The sequence below is a fragment of the Ambystoma mexicanum genome, chromosome 6q, assembly GCF_040938575.1.
Source record: "Ambystoma mexicanum isolate Mex_15411 chromosome 6q, UKY_AmexF1_1, whole genome shotgun sequence".
Classification (NCBI taxonomy): domain Eukaryota; kingdom Metazoa; phylum Chordata; class Amphibia; order Caudata; family Ambystomatidae; genus Ambystoma; species Ambystoma mexicanum.
In genome coordinates this window covers 1,606,750,449-1,606,771,010 of record NC_090937.1, presented here as the reverse complement: position 1 = coordinate 1,606,771,010, position 20,562 = coordinate 1,606,750,449, and the positions used below count along the sequence as shown (strand labels likewise).

Sequence of the window (20,562 nt, the reverse complement as noted above, 5' to 3'; positions counted from 1 at the left end):
CGGTTGTACCGTGTCCTTTAGCTTTTTAAGCTTTCCCTGTTGTTTTCAAGGCGGCAGCAAAGGTGACAGCAGGCCAGGCTTCACTCACACAAAGAACAGGTAGAAGCAGCACCGGTGACATCAGGCCAGGCTTCACTAAAACAAAGAACAGGTAGAGGCAGCACAGGAGACAGCAGGCCAGGCTTCACTCACGCTAAGAACAGGTAGAGGCAGCAGAGGTGACAGCAGTTCAGGCTTTACTTGCACAAATAACAGGTAGAGGCAGCAGAGGTGACAGCAGTTCAGGCTTCACTCACACAAAGAACAGGTAGAGGCAGCACAGGAAACAGCGGGCCAGGCTTCAATCACACAAAGAACAGGTAGAGGCAGCACAGGAAACAGCAGGCCAAGCTTCACTCACACAAAGAACAGGTAGAGGTAGCACAGGAGACAGCAGGCCAGGCTTCACTAATGCTAAGAACAGGTAGAGGCAGCAGAGGTGACAGCAGTTCAGGCTTCACTCACACAAGGAACAGGTGGAGGCAGCAGAGGTGACAGCAGTTCAGGCTTCACTCGCACAAAGAACGGGTAGAAGCAGCACAGGTGACAGCAGGCCAGGCTTCACTCACACAAAGAACAGGTAGAGGCAGCACAGGAAACAGCAGGCCAGGCTTCAATCACACAAAGAACAAGTAGAGGCAGTACAGGAAACAGCAGGCCAAGCTTCACTCACACAAAGAACAGGTAGAGGCAGCATAGGTGACAGCAGTCCACGCTTCACTCACACAAAGAACAGGTAAAGGCAGCAAAGGTGACAGCAGGCCAAGCTTCACTCACACAAAGAACAGGGAGAGGCAGGACAGAAAACAGCAGGCCAGGCTTCACTCACACAAAGAACAGGTAGAGGAAGCACAGGAGACAGCAGGCCAGGTTTCACTCACACAAAGAACAGGTAGAGGCAGCACAGGAAACAGCAGGCCAGGCTTCAATCACACAAAGAACAGGTAGAGGCAGAACAGGAGGCAGCAGGCCAGGCTTCTCTCACACAAAGAACAGGTAGAGGCAGCACAGGAGGCAGAAGGCCAGGCTTCAATCACACTAAGATCAGGTAGAGGCAGAAAAAGTGACAGCAGGCTGGGCTTCCCTCACACACAGAACAGGTAAAGGCTGGAAAGGTGACAGCAGGCCAGGCTTCACTCACACAAAGAACAGATAGAGGCAGCATGGGTGACAGCAAGCCAGGCTTCACTCACACAAAGAACAGGTAGAGGCAGCACAGCTGACAGCAGGCCAAGATTCACTCACACAAAGAACAGGTAGAGGCAGTACAGGTGACAGCAGGCCAAGATTCACTCACACAAAGAACAGGTAGAGGCAGCATGGGTGACAGCAGGCCAGGCTTCACTCACACAAAGAACAGGTAGAGGCAGCGCAGGTGACAGCAGGCCAGGCTTCACTCACACAAAGAACAGGTAGAGGCAGCACAGGAAACAGCAGGCCAAGCTTCACTCACACAAAGAACAGCTAGAGGAAGCACAGGAGACAGCAAGCCAGGTTTCACTCACGCTAAGAACAGGTAGAGGCAGCAGAGGTGACAGCAGTTCAGGCTTCACTCGCACAAAGAACAGGTAGAGGCAGCAGAGGTGACAGCAGTTCAGGCTTCACTCGCACAAATAACAGGTAGAGGCAGCACAGGTGACAGCAGGCCAGGCTTCACTCACACAAAGAACAGGTAGAGGCAACACAGGTGACAGCAGGCCAGGCTTCACTCACACAAAGAATAGGTAGAGGCAGCACAGGAAACAGCAGGCCAGGCTTCAATCACACATAGAACAGGTAGAGGCAGCACAGGAAACAGCAGGTCAAGCTTCACTCACACAAAGAACAGGTAGAGGTAGCACATGTTACAGCAGGCCTGGATTCACTCGCACAAAGATCAGGTAGACGCAGCACGGTGACAGCAGGCCAGGCTTCACTCACACAAAGAACAGGTAGAGGCAGCAGAGGAAACAGCAGGCCAGGCTTCACTCGCACAAAGAACAGGTAGAGATAGCACAGGTGACAGCAGGCCAGGCTTCACTCACACAAAGAACAGGTAGAGGCAGCACAGGAAACAGCAGGCCAGGCTTCAATCACACAAAGAACAGGTAGAGGCAGCACAGGAAACAGCAGGCCAAGCTTCACTCACACAAAGAACAGCTAGAGGAAGCACAAGAGACAGCAGGCCAGGTTTCACTCACGCTAAGAACAGGTAGAGGCAGCAGAGGTGACAGCAGTTCAGGCTTCACTCGCACAAAGAACAGGTAGAGGCAGCAGAGGTGACAGCAGTTCAGGCTTCACTCGCACAAATAACAGGTAGAGGCAGCACAGGTGACAGCAGGCCAGGCTTCACTCGCACAAAGAACAGGTAGAGGCAACACAGGTGACAGCAGGCCAGGCTTCACTCACACAAAGAACAGGTAGAGGCAGCACAGGAAACAGCAGGCCAGGCTTCAATCACACATAGAACAGGTAGAGGCAGCACAGGAAACAGCAGGTCAAGCTTCACTCACACAAAGAACAGGTAGAGGTAGCACATGTTACAGCAGGCCTGGATTCACTCGCACAAAGATCAGGTAGACGCAGCACAGTGACAGCAGGCCAGGCTTCACTCACACAAAGAACAGGTAGAGGCAGCAGAGGAAACAGCAGGCCAGGCTTCACTCGCACAAAGAACAGGTAGAGATAGCACAGGTGACAGCAGGCCAGGCTTCACTCACACAAAGAACAGGTAGAGGCAGCACAGGAAACAGCAGGCCAGGCTTCAATCACACAAAGAACAGGTAGAGGCAGCACAGGAAACAGCAGGCCAAGCTTCACTCACACAAAGAACAGGTAGAGGCAGCACAGGAAACAGCAGGCCAGGCTTCACTCGCACAAAGAACAGGTAGAGATAGCACAGGTGACAGCAGGCCAGGTTTCACTAATGCTAAGAACAGGTAGAGGCAGCAGAGGTGACAGCAGTTCAGGCTTCACTCACACAAGGAACAGGTGGAGGCAGCAGAGGTGACAGCAGTTCAGGCTTCACTCGCACAAAGAACGGGTAGAAGCAGCACAGGTGACAGCAGGCCAGGCTTCACTCACACAAAGAACAGGTAGAGGCAGCACAGGAAACAGCATGCCAAGCTTCACTCACACAAAGAACAGGTAGAGGCAGTACAGGTGACAGCAGGCCAAGATTAACTCACACAAAGAACAGGTAGAGGCAGCATGGGTGACAGCAGGCAAGGCTTCACTCACACAAAGAACAGGTAGAGGCAGCAAGGTGACAGCAGGCCAGGCTTCACTCACACAAAGAACAGCTAGAGGAAGCACAGTAGACAGCAGGCCAGGTTTCACTCACGCTAAAAACAGGTAGAGGCAGCAGAGGTGACAGCAGTTCAGGCCTCACTCGCACAAAGAACAGGTAGAGGTAGCAGAGGTGACAGCAGTTCAGGCTTCACTTGCGCAAAGAACAGGTAGAGGCAGCACAGGTGACAGCAGGCCAGGCTTCAATCACACAAAGAACAGGTAGAGGCAGCACAGGAAACAGCAGGCCAAGCTTCACTCACACAAAGAACAGGTAGAGGTAGCACAGGAAACAGCAGGCCAGGCTTCAATCACACATAGAACAGGTAGAGGCAGCACAGGAAACAGCAGGTCAAGCTTCACTCACACAAAGAACAGGTAGAGGTAGCATATGTTACAGCAGGCCTGGATTCACTCGCACAAAGATCAGGTAGACGCAGCACGGTGACAGCAGGCCAGGCTTCACTCACACAATGAAAAGGTAGAGGCAGCAGAGGAAACAGCAGGCCAGGCTTCAATCACACAAAGAACAGGTAGAGGCAGCACAGGTGACAGCAGGTCAGGCGCCACGCACAAATAGAACAGGTACAGCACAGGTAGGAGCAGTGCATGCTATATTTAACCACTTAATAGGTCATGAACAGTACGGAAAATGCAAGCATTCCTTGCACACAGAACAGTTAAGGCATGAGAAGCACATTGGCAAGCTTCCTTCACAGAGAGAACAGCTATGTCACACGCATCAGCGCCTCAAGCCTCCCCCACACTCACATAACAGTTCCTATGTGGCCAGGGGCAGTGCAACTTCCCTCACAAAGTTACAACATAGTTCTTAGCTCTTTCAGACACAGAAGAAGAGATCATGCACAGTAAACAGCAGGGCAAGCTGCTCTTACACGCAAAAGAGTTGCAGCACAGTTAGGAGCAGTGCAAGCATTTCCTATACTAAACGGTCCTGTTACATGCAACTGGAATGTAAGCCTTTCCCTGAAAGATCACAGTTATGGTGTGGCCAGCAGCAGTGCAACTTCCCACACCAATCAGGTACAGCATGTTGATAAGCAGTGCTAGCTTCCATCACACAAAGAACAACTACTGCTCAGCGGTGCCAAGTGCAGCAAGGGATGCTTCAGTGTTGTCATTTTGTCAGTTTAGTTAGACCTTTCACAATATACAAACACATATACAAATAAATCAGAAATAATACAAACTTCAATCAATATGAACAGCTGAATTTTACAAACATGTAGTATGATGAATACATTCATTCTTCTGAAAGATTCTCAGCGTATGATGCTTTATCAAATCTCCTCATGCACCATGTACCTAAACCACTCTAAGGATTTCTCCAAGTGGATTGTGAGCTCAGATTGGAGAGAGAAGCAATTCATTATTAAGTGCTCAATGGTTTCTGTCTCAGAAATATCTCCAAAGAATGGACAGAATCTGTTCTGCCCTGGAAGTTTATTTCTTAGACTACCTATTACACGGGGAGCATGAAGATTCATTCTCAGTCGTGGCAAGTCTTAAAAAGCTATGGCAGTTTCAAAGTACGGCAAATACAAATTAAAAAGTGCTGGCAGGAGAACTCATCCCTGGGGTAACCTGTGGTTTGTACCTATGGGTCCATACAGGGCTCCAGTAGAGTCCAAACGAATCCCGATAGCCGCATCTAAATGCATCTAAATGCAGTCGATTCAGAACATTCACAATTGAAGGCGGGCAACCCACTGATAATAATTCCTCCCTTAATGTAGTTCTATTAACTCCGTCAGATCCATAAAGGGCAGATAGTTTTCCTCAAATAACGAGCTTGTATTTGTAAAATGGAAAACATTACATTAGTCAAGCAAGTATCCATCCCCGATCTGAAGCCCAATGTTATCTCTTTTGATACCTTTGTTCAGATTTCCCGGGAGCACTGCCAAACAATGTTGCTTGAGCTGTCTAAAAGTCCTATAGGTCTACTAACGTTACCTACCGGCATTGCCTGGGTATGCACTTGGGGATAGCTAAGGCCTTGTGTATGTTTTATTGTGTCATAACTTCCTATTTTTGAAAAATCGCAAAATCGGCAATCCCCCAAAATCACCTATACTGATAGCACAGTATCGGGCCCCGGTCCACCACTGTACAGGGCGAATGGGTGGGGTTGCTCAAATTTCACTATCGCCAGTACCCCCCAGAGTAGTAGCACGACCTTGTGTCCTAACTTCCTATTTTTGGAATAGTCTACAAAATCGTCCATCTCCCAAAATCACCTATAATGATAACATAAGGCTAGACCCCGCCTTGTACAGATCGAATGGGTGGGGTTGGTCAAATGTCACTATCGCCAGTACACCCCAGACTGGTATGCCGATCTCGTGCAAACTTTCAGCCCACCAAGTGTTGTGGGGCTGGAGCCAACAATCGCAAAATTGGTAATTTCCCGAAGCCGCCTATACTGATAGCACAGGGCCGGACCCCGCCCTGTGTTGGACGAATGGATGGGGTTGGTCAAATTGGACTATTGCCAGTACACACCAAACTGGTATTCCGACCTTCGGCCAACATTTTCAGCCTACCAACTGTTTTGGGCTGGAGCAAATCCTGAACATACAAACATACTTTCACAAATATATATATATATATATATATAATAGTTTGTCGGCAGTTCTATATTACCCTTCTTGAAGATGGGAACCAGGATCAAAGTTTTCCAAGATTGAAGGATCACTTTAGAAGCTAAAATAGAAGAGAATAGCACAAGTATGACATCCAACCGAAAGGTCGATCCTTCTTGAACACCGTCATGGGAAACCCATCAGGGCCCGGGCCGCGAGATGCCTTTGCCTTTTTGATGGTTTGCTAGATCAATTCTTCATCCAATTTTAGCTGCCAATTTGGACACATCTCCAAAAGTAACTTGTGTTTAATAAAGGAAGGACATACAAAGATTTCTCTAAAGTATTGTCCTCTGAGATTGAATTTGTTTGAGCTTCCCTCTGGAAAGTGTGACCTATTGAGTGTTATTTATCCTTACACACAGAAGATCTATAACATGGGCAACAGCAGTGAAAACTTCATTCATGCAAGCTGCATCGTAGCAGTGAAAGCTTTCTTAAAGTATTGATAGAATAAACGGACTGTGGGTTTGTTGAGGTGAATGAGTCGAATTAGGAGTGCCCGGCCGGAACGGTGAACAGGAAAGGCAGATTGCCTGGGTAATACAGAGGAGTGGGGCTTGAAAGCACTTCCTGAGTGCTAAAGGATAAAAGAGTGGGACTCCGCATAACCTCATGCATGGTTGAGGAGGTGTGAACCACACTCGGAAGATAGGTATGTTTGTGATAGGTTCAGTGGTGAATGTGTAGATCCAACTCCCTGCAGGAAAAGGTAAGAAAGTATGGCAGACAGCAGAGACGCCCAATGGCCGCCATTTTGTGTGTGCTAGTTTTGGGCCATTAGCATTGTTTGGAATCCACAGTGATGCGCTGGCAGCTCCTTTGTCATTTTGGTGCATAGGTGGCATAATCCAGCTAATGAGCCAAAGGTATAGGTGTGGGTGTTCGGGGACAGAAGATGGCTTTAGGAGGCAAAGCTGATATGTGGCGATGCACAGATCTACTTTCAATGCATTGTCACCTACTGGTGTAGCTATTAGAATAGCTATGGATGGCAAAGCCCACTAACCTCTCACTCCTCCCACCAATGTCTATTGGGGGATCCTCTGGTAATCTGTCAGTCCTCTACTCCTCTGATGGGCTCATGCAAACCATAAGCCTGTGCAAGGTGCTCTGGATTCAATGGCCACCAGATCTCATATTCGGGTATGTGTGAGATTAATGTGACTTTTAAGGTAATTGCTTGCATTATTTCTGGACCGGACCATTGCTAGAGCAGGGGTGCCATTGTCGATCATCAACTCCTAGCATCTTGTAGGAGCGAACATATTCTATCAGTTAATGCTACTCTGTGGAATCCATGTGTGGTCTAGTTGTGCTTCCCAGCACTCACTCAGCAGTTGCACCAGCATCCTGCAGGTCACACCCCCACCCCAGCACCAGAGTATTTTATCTCTGCTCATTGAGATGCCAAGTGGACCTTTGGCAAGCAGTTATGTACATGGCGACATCGTAATAGCTGTGTTTTGCCCTGTCAGGGTACCTGGTTATGTGACGATCACGTGAGGAAATGTGGTGACACACATGCACAGACACACCCACCCACAAACACACATTGCTTGTTAATGATGGGGCTCATTATGCCTGCCCCTTAAGACTGAAAACATTGAAAGGCAGGACATCGCCCAGGTCACTGCTCTTGGGCCTGATCACTAACACAGAGTTTATGTGGAGCACACCTTTCACAAGACGAGAGCAACCTAAATCAAAGAAGATATCAAATGCATTGAGAACATGAGAACATTCAGACCTCTTAACCATGGTATTTCTAACAAGTGTAGCAGCTTAAGATTCCAATTTACGTGATTTTAAGAAAAATTGCTAAATCAACATGAATAGTAAGCAGGGACTCAGGTAGAGCTGTAGGTTGTTTTTTGAGGCCTAGAGTCCCCATTGAAGCTAGCACATGTTATTTACCCATTGTTTTGTATTATGTTAATTGCCTCTTATGTGCTTTCTGGGACATGAAGATAGTCAATGTAGTACTTTATGGGCTGGTACAATAGTACGTTACTCACCAAAGTGATCTTGTTCTGAGATGGATGAAGAATTGCCCATCTTGAGTGAGCCACTCATCTTCTGTGTCTTATGTGCAACGTCTTTCAGATAGGTATGTTCTTGGTAATCTAGAAAGGATCATAGGAGTTGGTACATGCGGTTATAAGATCTTAGTATAAAGAAAAGACCCCTTCCCAAATATGTAAGTATACAGTGACGCGCAGTCACCACGCACATGTGGCTTGTGTGCCTCCCAGTACTAGGGGTGACTAAATACTCACAGATCACGATCACTGTAACGAGGGAGATAGATAAGGTGATCATCAGAACTATCGAAGCAATCATCCGAATTCCTCCAGTCGTGCGGTCTTTGGCTGCAATATCAGGGTGGGATGGAGTTGTTGGCGTGTAAGGATGGTAATCATCTCCTTAAAAGAGAAATGTTTGCAGGTAAATGTCTAAAAAGTGGAAAGTTCATATTAATCTGAAAAGTCAAACATTACTGACTCTTCATGACATACTGGAATGACTCTTTAAATATCTCACAATTTCATTTGTGTTTATTTGAAATGAAGTATGTTACCCAGAAAAGGCCTGTTCTTGTCTGCAACCAGTATCCTAACATGGAGTTAACGGTAGCAAATGGCTCTCAAGTCTAACGTGGACCAACCGACGAAATACAATAGTAATCACCATTTGAACTTTTTCTTCATGCCCGTTTCCTCCAGGCTTGAAATGCTGTAGCGATACGTGGTATTACCACCTCATATCATTCTACCCAGTTTATCAAATTCGCTATGATGAAGAGCTGAGTCAGCACCACACCATTGTCCACATTTGCAAAATGCAGTCTGGTCACATGTAAGAGGTCGACACTTCATACGTGATCTGTCCACAAACAGAAGAAGTCCTAAGGCGTGCTTATGCCCAATCCAAACAATAATAATAATGTGGTTATTTATGTAGCGCTCGTGCTGAATTCCTTTAGCTTCTTAGCACAGTGAAAATCAATGTTTGTTTTGTTTGTTTATTTATTTATAACGCGCACCAGACCGAGGGTATCAGGGTGCGAGAACAAGAATACTTTAATCTTACAAGTTACATGGTCACATAGGTACATGTTAATAACATAACTATTACACACTCACGCACAGAGCTTAATTTATTAACACCTGGGATGAGCAAGGTTAGTCTGAAGAGGGTACTGAACACGCTGTCTTGTTCCAAAGGCAAATTGCACTTAAACTATTCTTCAGGATATAGCCCCACTACCTGGCCGACCATGTCACCATTTATGGTAGTCAACGCTCAACAAGAAGCCGGGTCCCCGTCAGATAGGAGCTGTAAAAATGAAGGAAAAAAACAGGAAACAGGCGTGTCCCATTTATGCTCCTATGCTGTGCATACCGTCAAGATCAGACACGCGTCCACCTACATGCAATTCAGAAAGAAGACTGAGACACTCCTCCTCAGGGGGCTCCTTCTTCATGCACTGTAAACCCACCGACCCCACTCCCAAACAACCCTGCCCCACCCTTAATTTGAACGACTCTCTTTACTGATTCGTTTGTAATCATATTAACACGTTCAATAAATACCCAAAATGAGATAAAATAAATTAAACAAGTCGACTTGCAACAGCAACTGTAGGTGTGGGTAAGCTGGCCGACCAGGCCACTGTCTCTGTTAGTCAACCCTCAACAAGAAGCCAAGTTCCGGTCAAATTAGAGTTGTGAAAATGAAAAAACCAAATAAACAGGAAACAGGCTGGCTCGAATTATGCCCCAGGCTGCCCATGCCACCAACATTAGACGCATATCCTCCTTCATGCAATTCAGAAAGAAGATCCGGACACTCCTCCTCTTCCGTCTGTGGTGTTACTCGACGCTAAACAAGAAGACAGGAACTGGTCAGATAAGAGCTGTGAAAATGAAAAAACAGGAAACAGGCTTTCTCGATTTATGGCCTCGGGCTATGCATACCATCATTAAACGCGCATCCTCCTTCATACAATTCAGAGGGAAAGTCCAGATGCTCCCCCTCAAGGATCCCGCTCTTTAGGCACTGTAAAAACCCTGATCCCACTCCCAACCAATCCCGCCCCACATTTAATTTGGCAACTTTGCCCACTGGTTTGTAATCATATCAGCTTCTGATGTACTGCCTCCACTGCTCTATGCAAGGTCCACGCTCAATAAATACACAAAATATAACAAATGAAATTACACAAGTCGAGTTGCAACAACAACTCTGTGTGTGTGGTTAAACTGGCCTAATCATTAAACGCAGGATCATGCCTGCTCCCTTTAAGTATTCAGCATTTATCTTTGCCTGACAAAATATTTCTCCACGTGAAAAATGTGCCACTCAGTCACAAAGGGAAAGCAATTACGATTGTGCCAAGCCTGGCTCTTCCGATTTAGTTTCGCTGAACAATTTTAGCTCACTACACACAAAAAAACTTTCAAAATGGTTCATAGATATTGTTTTTTGATGTACATCTGTGGAGCAACCTGTACCATGATATCCAGCTAATTCAATAGTTGGGTCTGCGGTAGTTCATGGGTCTGCAGTGTGATTGGTGGTAGCCAGACTTGGTCTGACTTCCATGTTAGTATTACAGAAACAGAACTCATATCCACAGACCCAAGGGATGATAAAGTTTAGGGAGCATGGTCAACGCCCCAAGGGATAACAGGTGAGGATACAAAAAATCGCCCAATATAATAGAGCACTGGGAAAAATGCCTATGTATGGAGAGGACCCTGTAAATGATATCCATCCAGCCTGAAAAGTATCCAAATGTAATCCACTTTTTCAAATATTACTGGAAGCGAAGCATACTCGTGTACATTCGCCCCTGTCAGATAAGCTGTCAGGTAAGCTGTCACACCCTTCCATACACAGTATGGCCTGGTGGCAGATGTCATTTGGCGAGTACGTCATGGGCTTTGCTGATCAGAGATATGGGAAAGATGACCCAGTGCCTGGTGATGGTCGTGATATGCATACCTTCAATCTGGTGCACCAGTCTTTTGTTAGGTGGACCTTTTTACCAGTATCGCTACATATTATCCCCACCAAAAATATCGCCGTATATATGGTCGTCTGGAATGGCCATTGGCGATATTTTTTGGGAGGGATAATTCTTGGGGTTTTTGGGAGCGGAGGTTGCGGGGGTGTCCCCCGCTCCTTTAAAAATAATGCAGGGGTTGCGGGGGTGTCCCCCGCAGGCCACATCCCTTAATATCGCCCCAAAAATATGGAGATATGAGGCCACCAGGGGGCGCACAGGCAATGGCTGCCTGAGTACACTGCTCCTGCTGACGCCAGACTAATACAGGGGATTGAGCCCCCCGAGCCCACCCAGGCGGACCCAATTAGTCGGATCGGAGTGGTGACCCCCCCGAGACCCCCTGCTCGAAAGAGCGACACTCGGGGACCCCTGGGGGACCGAGTGCGGGATCCACGGCCTCCGTAGGATAAGCGGTGTGAGGTCTCAACGGCTGCGGCATTGGGGGAGGAGATGCGGCCCTCTGGAATTCGGGAGGCACGCTGGATTGGGCAGGACCCTCTCCTCGACCCGCTCCCTGCACTCGCTGGAGGAGTGCTCGGACCGAAAACAGCAGCCCCAATAGAGCGGGGGAGCGGCCCCGGAGTGAGACACGGCCTCCAGCCCCCCCCGTGCTGGAGTGAATCGAGCCAGAGGCTCGAGCCGTCGGGCAGAGAGTACGCACAGACCTGGAATCGGTATCCAGGAGATTGGGGCGGAGGCGCCGGAACCAAGCGCCTGTTGAGGCGTTGGGCTGAGACAGGGCGGATTTGGGCGCGGAGGGCCCCCGTGATACACCGCAGCACGGTCCTGCCCCCAGAGCGTGCCCAACGCAGGTGATACAGGCCGGCGGGAGGCTCCTGCAGTGCAGCTGGGTCCACGACACGATACATCCTAGAGAAGGAACGCGACCCCCCCGGGGGGGCCCCAGAGAGCACAGGAGCCGCAAACACAAGGAAGTCAGGCGGAGGGGCAGAGACCCGTTGCACGGGACACAAACAGGTGGTGGCCCCTGGACCCATTCCCAGGGCGGGTGCCCTCCTACCACCACCCAGAAGGGGACAGAAGGCATCAGGTGAGGGCGGTGGGTCGGTGCCGCCAGGCCCCCCACCCGGAGTGCATGACCCTGGGGGCTTGTTCTTATGATCTGAATATTCCATCCTCTCCCAGGGGCACAAAGAAGACATCGCCAGTCTGGGGGAGAGGCCCAGGTGTGAGGTGGGGCGTGTGCCCGCCCAGAAGCTACCCCCCCAGAGCGGAGACCCGCAGTTTGGAGAGCAGGTGGGTGGTGGCCCCTGGACATTAAGTGGGGACAAGTCGCATCAGGTGGGGGGCGAGGGTCTCTGCGCTTTGTCCCTCCACCCTGAGGGAGAGACCTCACGGGCCTGATCAAGTGGACTCTGCCGACCAACGAACCAACCTCCCCCAGGAGGGCAAAAGAAGACCCGACAGCCACGGGGAAGCTGGACTGGATGTGAGGCCCCCACCCGGTGTAGGTGGGGTGTGGGCCCGCCCAGAAGCGACCCTCCAGCAGCAGCAAAGACAAATAAAGATAAGTGGGGGTGGCCTGGGCCCGGCACCCCCCTCCCTCGATTCCCCTCGGGGTGTCACAGGAAGGAAAACACCGGCCGGCCCGGGAGGGGATACCTCGACCCCATCGGGGCCCCGAAAGACTCGGCGTCGGGGCCCAGGGGGCGACCAGATGAACTGGCAGGAGACCTTGCAAGAAAAAAGTAGCAATAACGGTTGGAGCCTCAACAGAGAAATGGCCCAGTCGGAGACCTCGGCACCTTCCACAGCGGCAATGGAAAGGGGCTTTGCCTCAATCCTGCAAGAAATCAGGGACATGCGTTCCGACATCGCCCAGAAGTTCGAAAAAATGGACCAGAGGGTGGATAAGGTTGAGGACAGGCTGCTACAGGTGGAAACCAACCAATCGACATCAGTGACCCAAGAGGTACAAATAAGCATGAGGCTTGCAGCCCTGGAGAAGAGGGACGAGGAACGGGCCAGGCAGATGGATGACTTTGAAAACAGGGAAAGGAGGAACAACCCCAGATTTTTTGGGGTCCCCGAATCGGAAGGAGAAACGGAGAGAGATATTACACGAGTGGTGAGAGACATCATCACCCTCCTGTTTGCAGAAGAGATGACAACGGAACTCACATTCGACAGAGTGCACTGGGCAGGGGGAAGAGCAGGAGGCCCCCGGTCAATTTTGGTCCGGTTCCATTCTATAAGGAAAAGACAAAAGTGCTGGAGGAGTCCAGGAAAGCGTGGGAGATCACCTACAATAACACCCAGATTTCAATCTACCAGGATCTCTCCGCCTATACACTGGCCAAACGCAGAATGTGCCGCCCCCCTAACACAGCCGCTGAAGGAGAAGGGAGTGCGCTACAGAAAGGGCTATCCTTTCTCTCTGGCCTTCGAATATATGGGTCAACAGACAACACTGATCACGGAGGAGGACATAAAGGGAGCCATCCAGGACTATGTGACAGAACAGATCCCCCAAAGGGGTCCAACGGGGCCAGGGATGGGTAGATCAAGTGGTCATGGCCTGTCGGGAGACAGGAGAAGGAAAACTGGCGCAAGGAAATTTAGAAAAATGAACACTCCGTCACTGGCAAAGGATGGAGAGCGGAACGACTCTGAAGGCTGAGGATGGGGATGACCCAACCAGTTATGGAAGAGGAATTGAAGACTCAGAGACTCTACCACAAGCAGCGTCCCCTTGAACAGCAAGTATAAGGGGTCCACAGAGGGGACGACGCCACAGGGGAGAGGGGGGCTCATAAGTGACAAGCACTACATAGATCGCCTGGCCGAGGCGGGCAGGCTGGTGGTCCAGACAAATGCCAGCGATGGAGGAACTAACTGGCTGGATGTCGGGGAAGGGGGAGGGGGGGACACGAAAGTTGGGCTTGTTCACTTAGGGGTTGGGGAAGGGGGGCAGTTGGGGGAATGTATAAGGCCCACCCTGGGGGGAGTGGAGGGGGGAGCGTGGATGCAGAAAGTAAGACCATGGGAGCGTGTAGGGAAGGGCAATGTGATGATGTTGACCGAGAGAGAAGGAAAACTAGATTATGGCTGAAAGTCTGCCGGCCCTGGGTTCCCTCAATGTATGGGGCCTGAACACCCCCACCAAGAGGTCCCTGGTCTGTAGGGAATTTAGAAGGGCGAAACTTGACCTTCTCTTCTTGCAAGAGACACACTGGGCACGGGGGAAGGAGCCCAAAATATGGGGGAGAGGAATCAGGGAGGTTTTTTGTGCTTCCCACAAGACAAAGAAAAGAGGGGTGGCTATTTTATTTGCGAAGAATGTGGGCTTTGACAAAGAGGCCATACTGAAGGGCCCTGAGGGCCGCTACTTGCTGGTAAGTGGCTCCCTACAGGGTGCCCTGCTCACTCTCACCGTAGTATACGGCCCAAACGAAGGCCAAACTCAATTCTGGGAAGATGTGAGGGATAGGCTAAAGCTATTTGTTCAAGGCACGGTGGTTGTGGGGGGGCGGACTTCAACATGGTCCTCGACCCAACCTATGATAGGAAACGTGTAGGCCCCCAAATGTCAGGGCAGCAGACGAAGCCATGGCATGAAACTTCCAGAAGGTTAACACGGAACTAGGCCTGGTGGACACGATCCCGACCCCCAGGACGGGAGATCCCTCCTTCACATACTACTCCGCTATCCACACATCATACTCCAGAATAGACTACATCCTAGTGGATGAGCCCCTGTGCCCTTATGTCACTGGCCACGGGGTCGACCCTGTCCCCTGGTCAGACCACAACCTGGTCTGAGTCACCAGGCAAAGTGACCGCAGAGGGAGATGGAAATGTAACAACTCCTTGCTGAAAGATGAGGTCCACGCACAGGAGGTGCTAGACGCCATAACGGAATTCTTCGAATTCAACGATAATGGGGAGGTAGGCACGCACACCCTGTGGGACGCCGGAAGCGACCTCCCAGCAGCAGCAAAAACAAACAAAGATAAGTGGGGGTGGCCTGGGCCCGGCACCCCCCTCCCTCGATTCCCCTCGGGGTGTCCCAGGAAGGAAAACACCGGCCGGCTCGGGAGGGGATACCTCGACCCCACCGGGCCCCGAAAGACACGGCGGCGGGGCCCAGGGGGCGACCAGATGAACTGGAAGGAGACCTTGCAAGAAAAAAGTAGCAATAACGGTTCGAGCCTCAACAGAGAAATGGCCCAGTCGGAGACCTCGGCACCTTCCACAGCGGCAATGGAAAGGGGCTTTGCCTCAATCCTGCAAGAAATCAGGGACATGCGTTCCGACATCGCCCAGAAGTTCAAAAAAATGGACCAGAGGGTGGATAAGGTTGAGGACAGGCTGCTACAGGTGGAAACCAACCAATCGACATCAGTGACCCAAGAGGTACAAATAAGCATGAGGCTTGCAGCCCTGGAGAAGAGGGACGAGGAACGGGCCAGGCAGATGGATAACTTTGAAAACAGGGAAAGGAGGAACAACCTCAGATTTTTCGGGGTCCCCGAATCGGAAGGAGAAATGGAGAGAGATATTACACGAGTGGTGAGAGACATCATCACCCTCCTGTTTGCAGAAGAGATGACAACGGAACTCACATTCGACAGAGTGCACAGGGCAGGGGGAAGAGCAGGAGGCCCCCGGTCAATTTTGGTCCGGTTCCATTCTATAAGGAAAAGACAAAAGTGCTGGAGGAGTCCAGGAAAGCGCGTGAGATCACCTACAATAACACTCAGATTTCAATCTACCAGGATCTCTCCGCCTATACACTGGCCAAACGCAGAATGTGCCGCCCCCTAACGCAGCTGCTGAAGGAGAAGGGAGTGCGCTACAGAAGGGGCTATCCTTTCTCTCTGGCCTTCGAATATATGGGTCAACAGACGACACCTATCACAGAGGAGGACATAAAGGGAGCCATCCAGGACTATGTGACGGAACCGATCCCCCGGAGGGGTCCAACGGGGCCGAGGATGGGCAGATCAAGTGGTCATGGCCTGTCGGGAGACAGGAGAAGGAAAACTGGCGCAAGGAAATTTAGAAAAATGAACACTCCGTCACCGGCAAAGGATGGAGTGCGGAACGACTCTGAAGGCTGAGGATGGGGACGACCCGACCAGTTATGGAAGGGGAATTGAAGACTCAGAGACTCTACCACAAGCAGCGTCCCCTTGAACAGCAAGTATAAGGGGTCCACAGAGGGGACGACGCCACAGGGGGGAGGGGAGCTCATAAGTGACAAGCACTACATAGATCGCCTGGCCGAGGCGGGCAGGCTGGTGGTCCAGCCAAATGCCAGCGATGGAGGAACTAACTGGCTGGATGTCGGGGAAGGGGGAGAGGGAGGCACACGAAAGTTGGGGTTGTTCACTTAGGGGTTGGGGAAGGGGGGCAGTTGGGGGAATGTATAAGGCCCACCCTGGGGGGAGTGGAGGGGGGAGCGGAGATGCAGAAAGTAAGACCATGGAAGCGTGTAGGGAAGGGCAATGTGATGATGTTGACCGAGAGAGAAGGAAAACTAGATTATGGCTGAAAGTCTGCCGGCCCTGGGTTCCCTCAATGTATGGGGCCTGAACACCCCCACCATGAGGTCCCTGGTCTGTAGGGAATTTAGAAGGGCGAAACTTGACCTTCTCTTCTTGCAAGAGACACACTGGGCACGGGGGAAGGAGCCCAAAATATGGGGGAGAGGAATCAGGGAGGTTTTTTGTGCTTCCCACAAGACAAAGAAAAGAGGGGTGGCTATTTTATTAGCGAAGAATGTGGGCTTTGACAAAGAAGCCATACTGAAGGGCCCTGGACCCAACCTATGATAGGAAACGTGTAGGCCCCCAAATGTCCAGGGCAGCAGACGAAGCCATGGCATGAAACTTCCAGAAGGTTAACACGGAACTAGGCCTGGTGGACACGATCCCGACCCCCAGGACGGGAGATCCCTCCTTCACATACTACTCCGCTATCCACACATCATACTCCAGAATAGACTACATCCTAGTGGATGAGCCCCTGTGCCCTTATGTCACTGGCCACGGGGTCGACCCTGTCCCCTGGTCAGACCACAACCTGGTCTGAGTCACCAGGCAAAGTGACCGCAGAGGGAGATGGAAATGTAACGACTCCTTGCTGAAAGATGAGGTCCACGCACAGGAGGTGCTAGACGCCATAACGGAATTCTTCGAATTCAACGATAATGGGGAGGTAGGCACGCACACCCTGTGGGACGCCTTCAAGGCAACCTTACGGGGAGTCCTTATCAAAAAGGGAGCCCAGAAAAAAAGAGAAAGGGAACCACAGGAGAGGTCTCAGAGAGAAAAAATAGCCCAACTCCAGCCGGGGGGCCACCTAAAGCAACCCCTGGACCGCGAGCAGGTAGCTACCCAGGACGACTATAGGCTCCAGTTGAAAGACCTTCTCCTACATAAAACAGAGAGGAGTCTTCAACTGGTTAAGCAGAAGTACTATGAAAAGGGGGACATGGCTGATAGGATTCTAGCCTGGAAACTGAGGGAGGTACAGAGAAGCAGAATGGTGAAAGCAGTGAACAATGAGCGGGGGTCGATAGGTCATGATACGCCTCACATAGGAGAGGCCTTCCGCCGATATTATGAAAAATTATATTCATCAGAATATGATGGGGGCGAGGCCGAGATAGTGAGATTCTAGAACTCCATACAAATCCCGGCCCTGACAAGGGAGATGGTGGAGAGGTTGGAGTGTCCGGTGACCGAGGACGAGGTGGAACACGTGATTAGGGGGATGAAGGTGGGTATATCCCCAGGCGAGGACGGCTTCACAGTGTACTTCTATAAAAGGTTCACCTTGACCCTAGCCCCACACTTAGTGAAGGTGTTCAATGCCGTGTTGGAGGGAGAAACCCTCCCAGAATTCATGATGGGGGGCATAATAGTAGTATTGCCCAAGGACGGCAAGGACCCTACGGAATGCTCCTCCTCCTATCGCCCAATATCCTTGTTAAACATTGACGTAAAGATCCTGGCTAAGGTGGTGGGGAGGCGGATGGAAGAGATTATGCCGAAGCTGGTTCATGGGGACCAGGTGGGATTCATAAAGGGTAGACAGGGCTCAGACAACATCCGCAAAACCATAGATTTGTTCCACTATGCCCAAGAATCAGATCTTGATGCAAGTGTACTCTCCTTGGACTCGGAGAAAGCATTCGACAGGGTCGAGTGGAGATACATGGAACTCCTCCTCCAAAAAATGGGCTGTGGAGCACACATCAGGGACTGGGTGTCCGCGCTATACAGAGCCCCAACGGCAAGTGTACAAGTGAATGGCACGCTATCGGAATCGTTCCCCCTTTCACGGGGGACAAGGCAGGGATGCCCACTTTCTCCCCTAATTTATGTCCTTACAATGGAACCCCTAGCCATTGCAGTAAGAGCTCACCCGGACATCAAGGGGGTTAAGAGAGGCGAAGTAGAATTCAAGCTTTCTCTGTTCGCGGAGGACATCCTGGCTTACTTGGTGGAGCCTAGCTCCTCACTCCCCCCCCTCCTGTCCCTGGTGTCCACATTCGGGCGTTTCTCGGGGTTAAAGATCAATGCAACAAAATCAGTACTGCTCCCCATGAGAGTACGGGATCTGATGTTGGACTCCCTGGACAGGCTCAACGGAATAGCAGTGGGGAGGGTCTCTATCCGATACATGGGCGTCCTCCTCACCAGTGATCTATCAGAACTTGCCCCTACCAACTATGACCCCGTAATGGCAGGGATTACCTCAGACCTGAGGAGTTGGGGCACAATGATTTTGTCCTGGTACGGCCGCATGACGGCAGTGAAGATGAATATACTGCCGCGTCTACTATACCTCTTCACTGCTCTCCCAACCTGCGTCCCTGACCAAACCTTTAGGGCACTACAGAACGCAGTGCGAGAGTTCTTATGGCAGGGGAGGACCCCGAGGACCGCGAGGGCCGTCCTGACCTTGCCGAAGGAGGAGGGAGGAATCGGGTTGCCAGATTTTCAACTTTATTTCCGCGCCGCCCAGCTGCGCGTCCTCCTGGAACACATGAAAGAGGGGATGGGGACCTATTGGTCCTACTTGGAAGACATGGATGCCCACCCTCTTAAAGTTCGAGACCTCCTGTGGGCCCCACGCAAGTTCATCCCGAACAGACTTAAATCCAACCCAACATTGGGAGTTCTCTGGGCAATCTGGAAGGAGGGCCCCCAGACTGCATACCTAACGTCATGGCCGTCCCCGATGTCCTCACTCTGGGAACACCCCCTCAAACTAGGTAGTAGGGGGTTCCGGAACGCCCAGGCCTGGTCAGATTCGGGAATGGAGTGGGCGGGGCAGATGTTCAGAGAAGGGGAATTCCTAACATATGAGGAATTGAGAGACACTCTCGGGCAGGGGTCCCTCTCCATATTTGAATACCTCCGCCTGAAGGGTATCCTCTGAGACCAGTCATGGAACCAGAATTTGAAGAGACAACTGACCCCCTTTGAGAAGCTACTTGACACAGCGACTTCGAGGAAGGGGGCGCTGTCCGGGATGTACAAAATCCTTAACACTATCAACTCAGTGGAAAGGAGGGGTTTCCGCTCATTCTGGAAAGATCTAGCAGGGGAGGTCATCTTGGAGGACGCCTGGTCAAGGATATTTAAAATAGCATTCCATGGGAACTTATTCACAGCGGATATGGAACACAGCTTTAAGATTCTGCAGGGGTGACATAGGGACCCAGTGAAATTGGCAAAGATGTTCTCTGGGGTGTCCCCCGAGTGCCCAACGGGCTGTGACCAGGCGGGAACGAGGGGCCACAAGTGGTGGCACTGCCCAAAAGTACAGGTGTTTTGGGAGAAGGTAAGGGGTTGGATTGCTGAAGTCTCCGAGGAATTACTCCCCCAGAACCCACCCACGATGTTGTTGGGTCTCCCCCCGGAGGATACGGAAATACACAGGTACCCTAGAATGTGGGAAACAATGTTGACGGTGGGTAGGGTGGCCCTGGCGCAGAAATGGAAGAGCCCGGAGACCCCCTCAAAAGAGGACTGGTTGAAAAGAGTTAAGAACATGTTCCTAATGGACAAACTAACGGCAATGATGAACAATGACTCTGGCTCATTTCAAGCGAATTGGTATGGGGTGCAGCAAACTTGGGGATGGGACGTTCATTGACACCAGTTGGGGGCCCCTGCAGGGGCAGGTGGGGACGGGGTCAGGGACGTACTAAAAGAGAGCTGGGCACCCACAGCCCGGGGGATGGGCGCAATACAGCCACCGAAGAAGTCAACAATCACATACTCTCCTAAGCTCCGGATACAAAGAGGTTTCATGGAGACTCCCAAGATCACAGTTCATGTTTTGGTTATGTTATTATGGGGGAGGGACTGTATGGGGGTGGGGGGAGAGGGGGAGTATGGGCAGGGGTATCAGTGCCAGTCGACTGTATAACCTTTGAAGCTGCATTGACCCTGTATTTTATATTAGGAAAATGTTAATAAAACCAAATTTAAAAAAAAAAATATGGAGATATGTTTGTATGGCGATATTGTTGCG

General features: G+C 50.7%; 1 protein-coding gene across 1 annotated transcript in view; it reads right to left on the bottom strand.

Moving 5' to 3' along the window:
• LOC138516896 (C-type lectin domain family 4 member F-like) overlaps nt 1-20,562 on the bottom strand; it is a 333,064-nt gene that overhangs the window by 227,447 nt on the left and 85,055 nt on the right. The window contains exons 2-3 of the mRNA XM_069632350.1: nt 8,252-8,398; nt 7,991-8,098 (exon numbers count right to left, since the gene is read on the bottom strand). Of these exons, the coding sequence (XP_069488451.1) occupies nt 7,991-8,098; nt 8,252-8,398 (255 nt within the window). The remainder of the gene's footprint in view (nt 1-7,990; nt 8,099-8,251; nt 8,399-20,562) is intronic.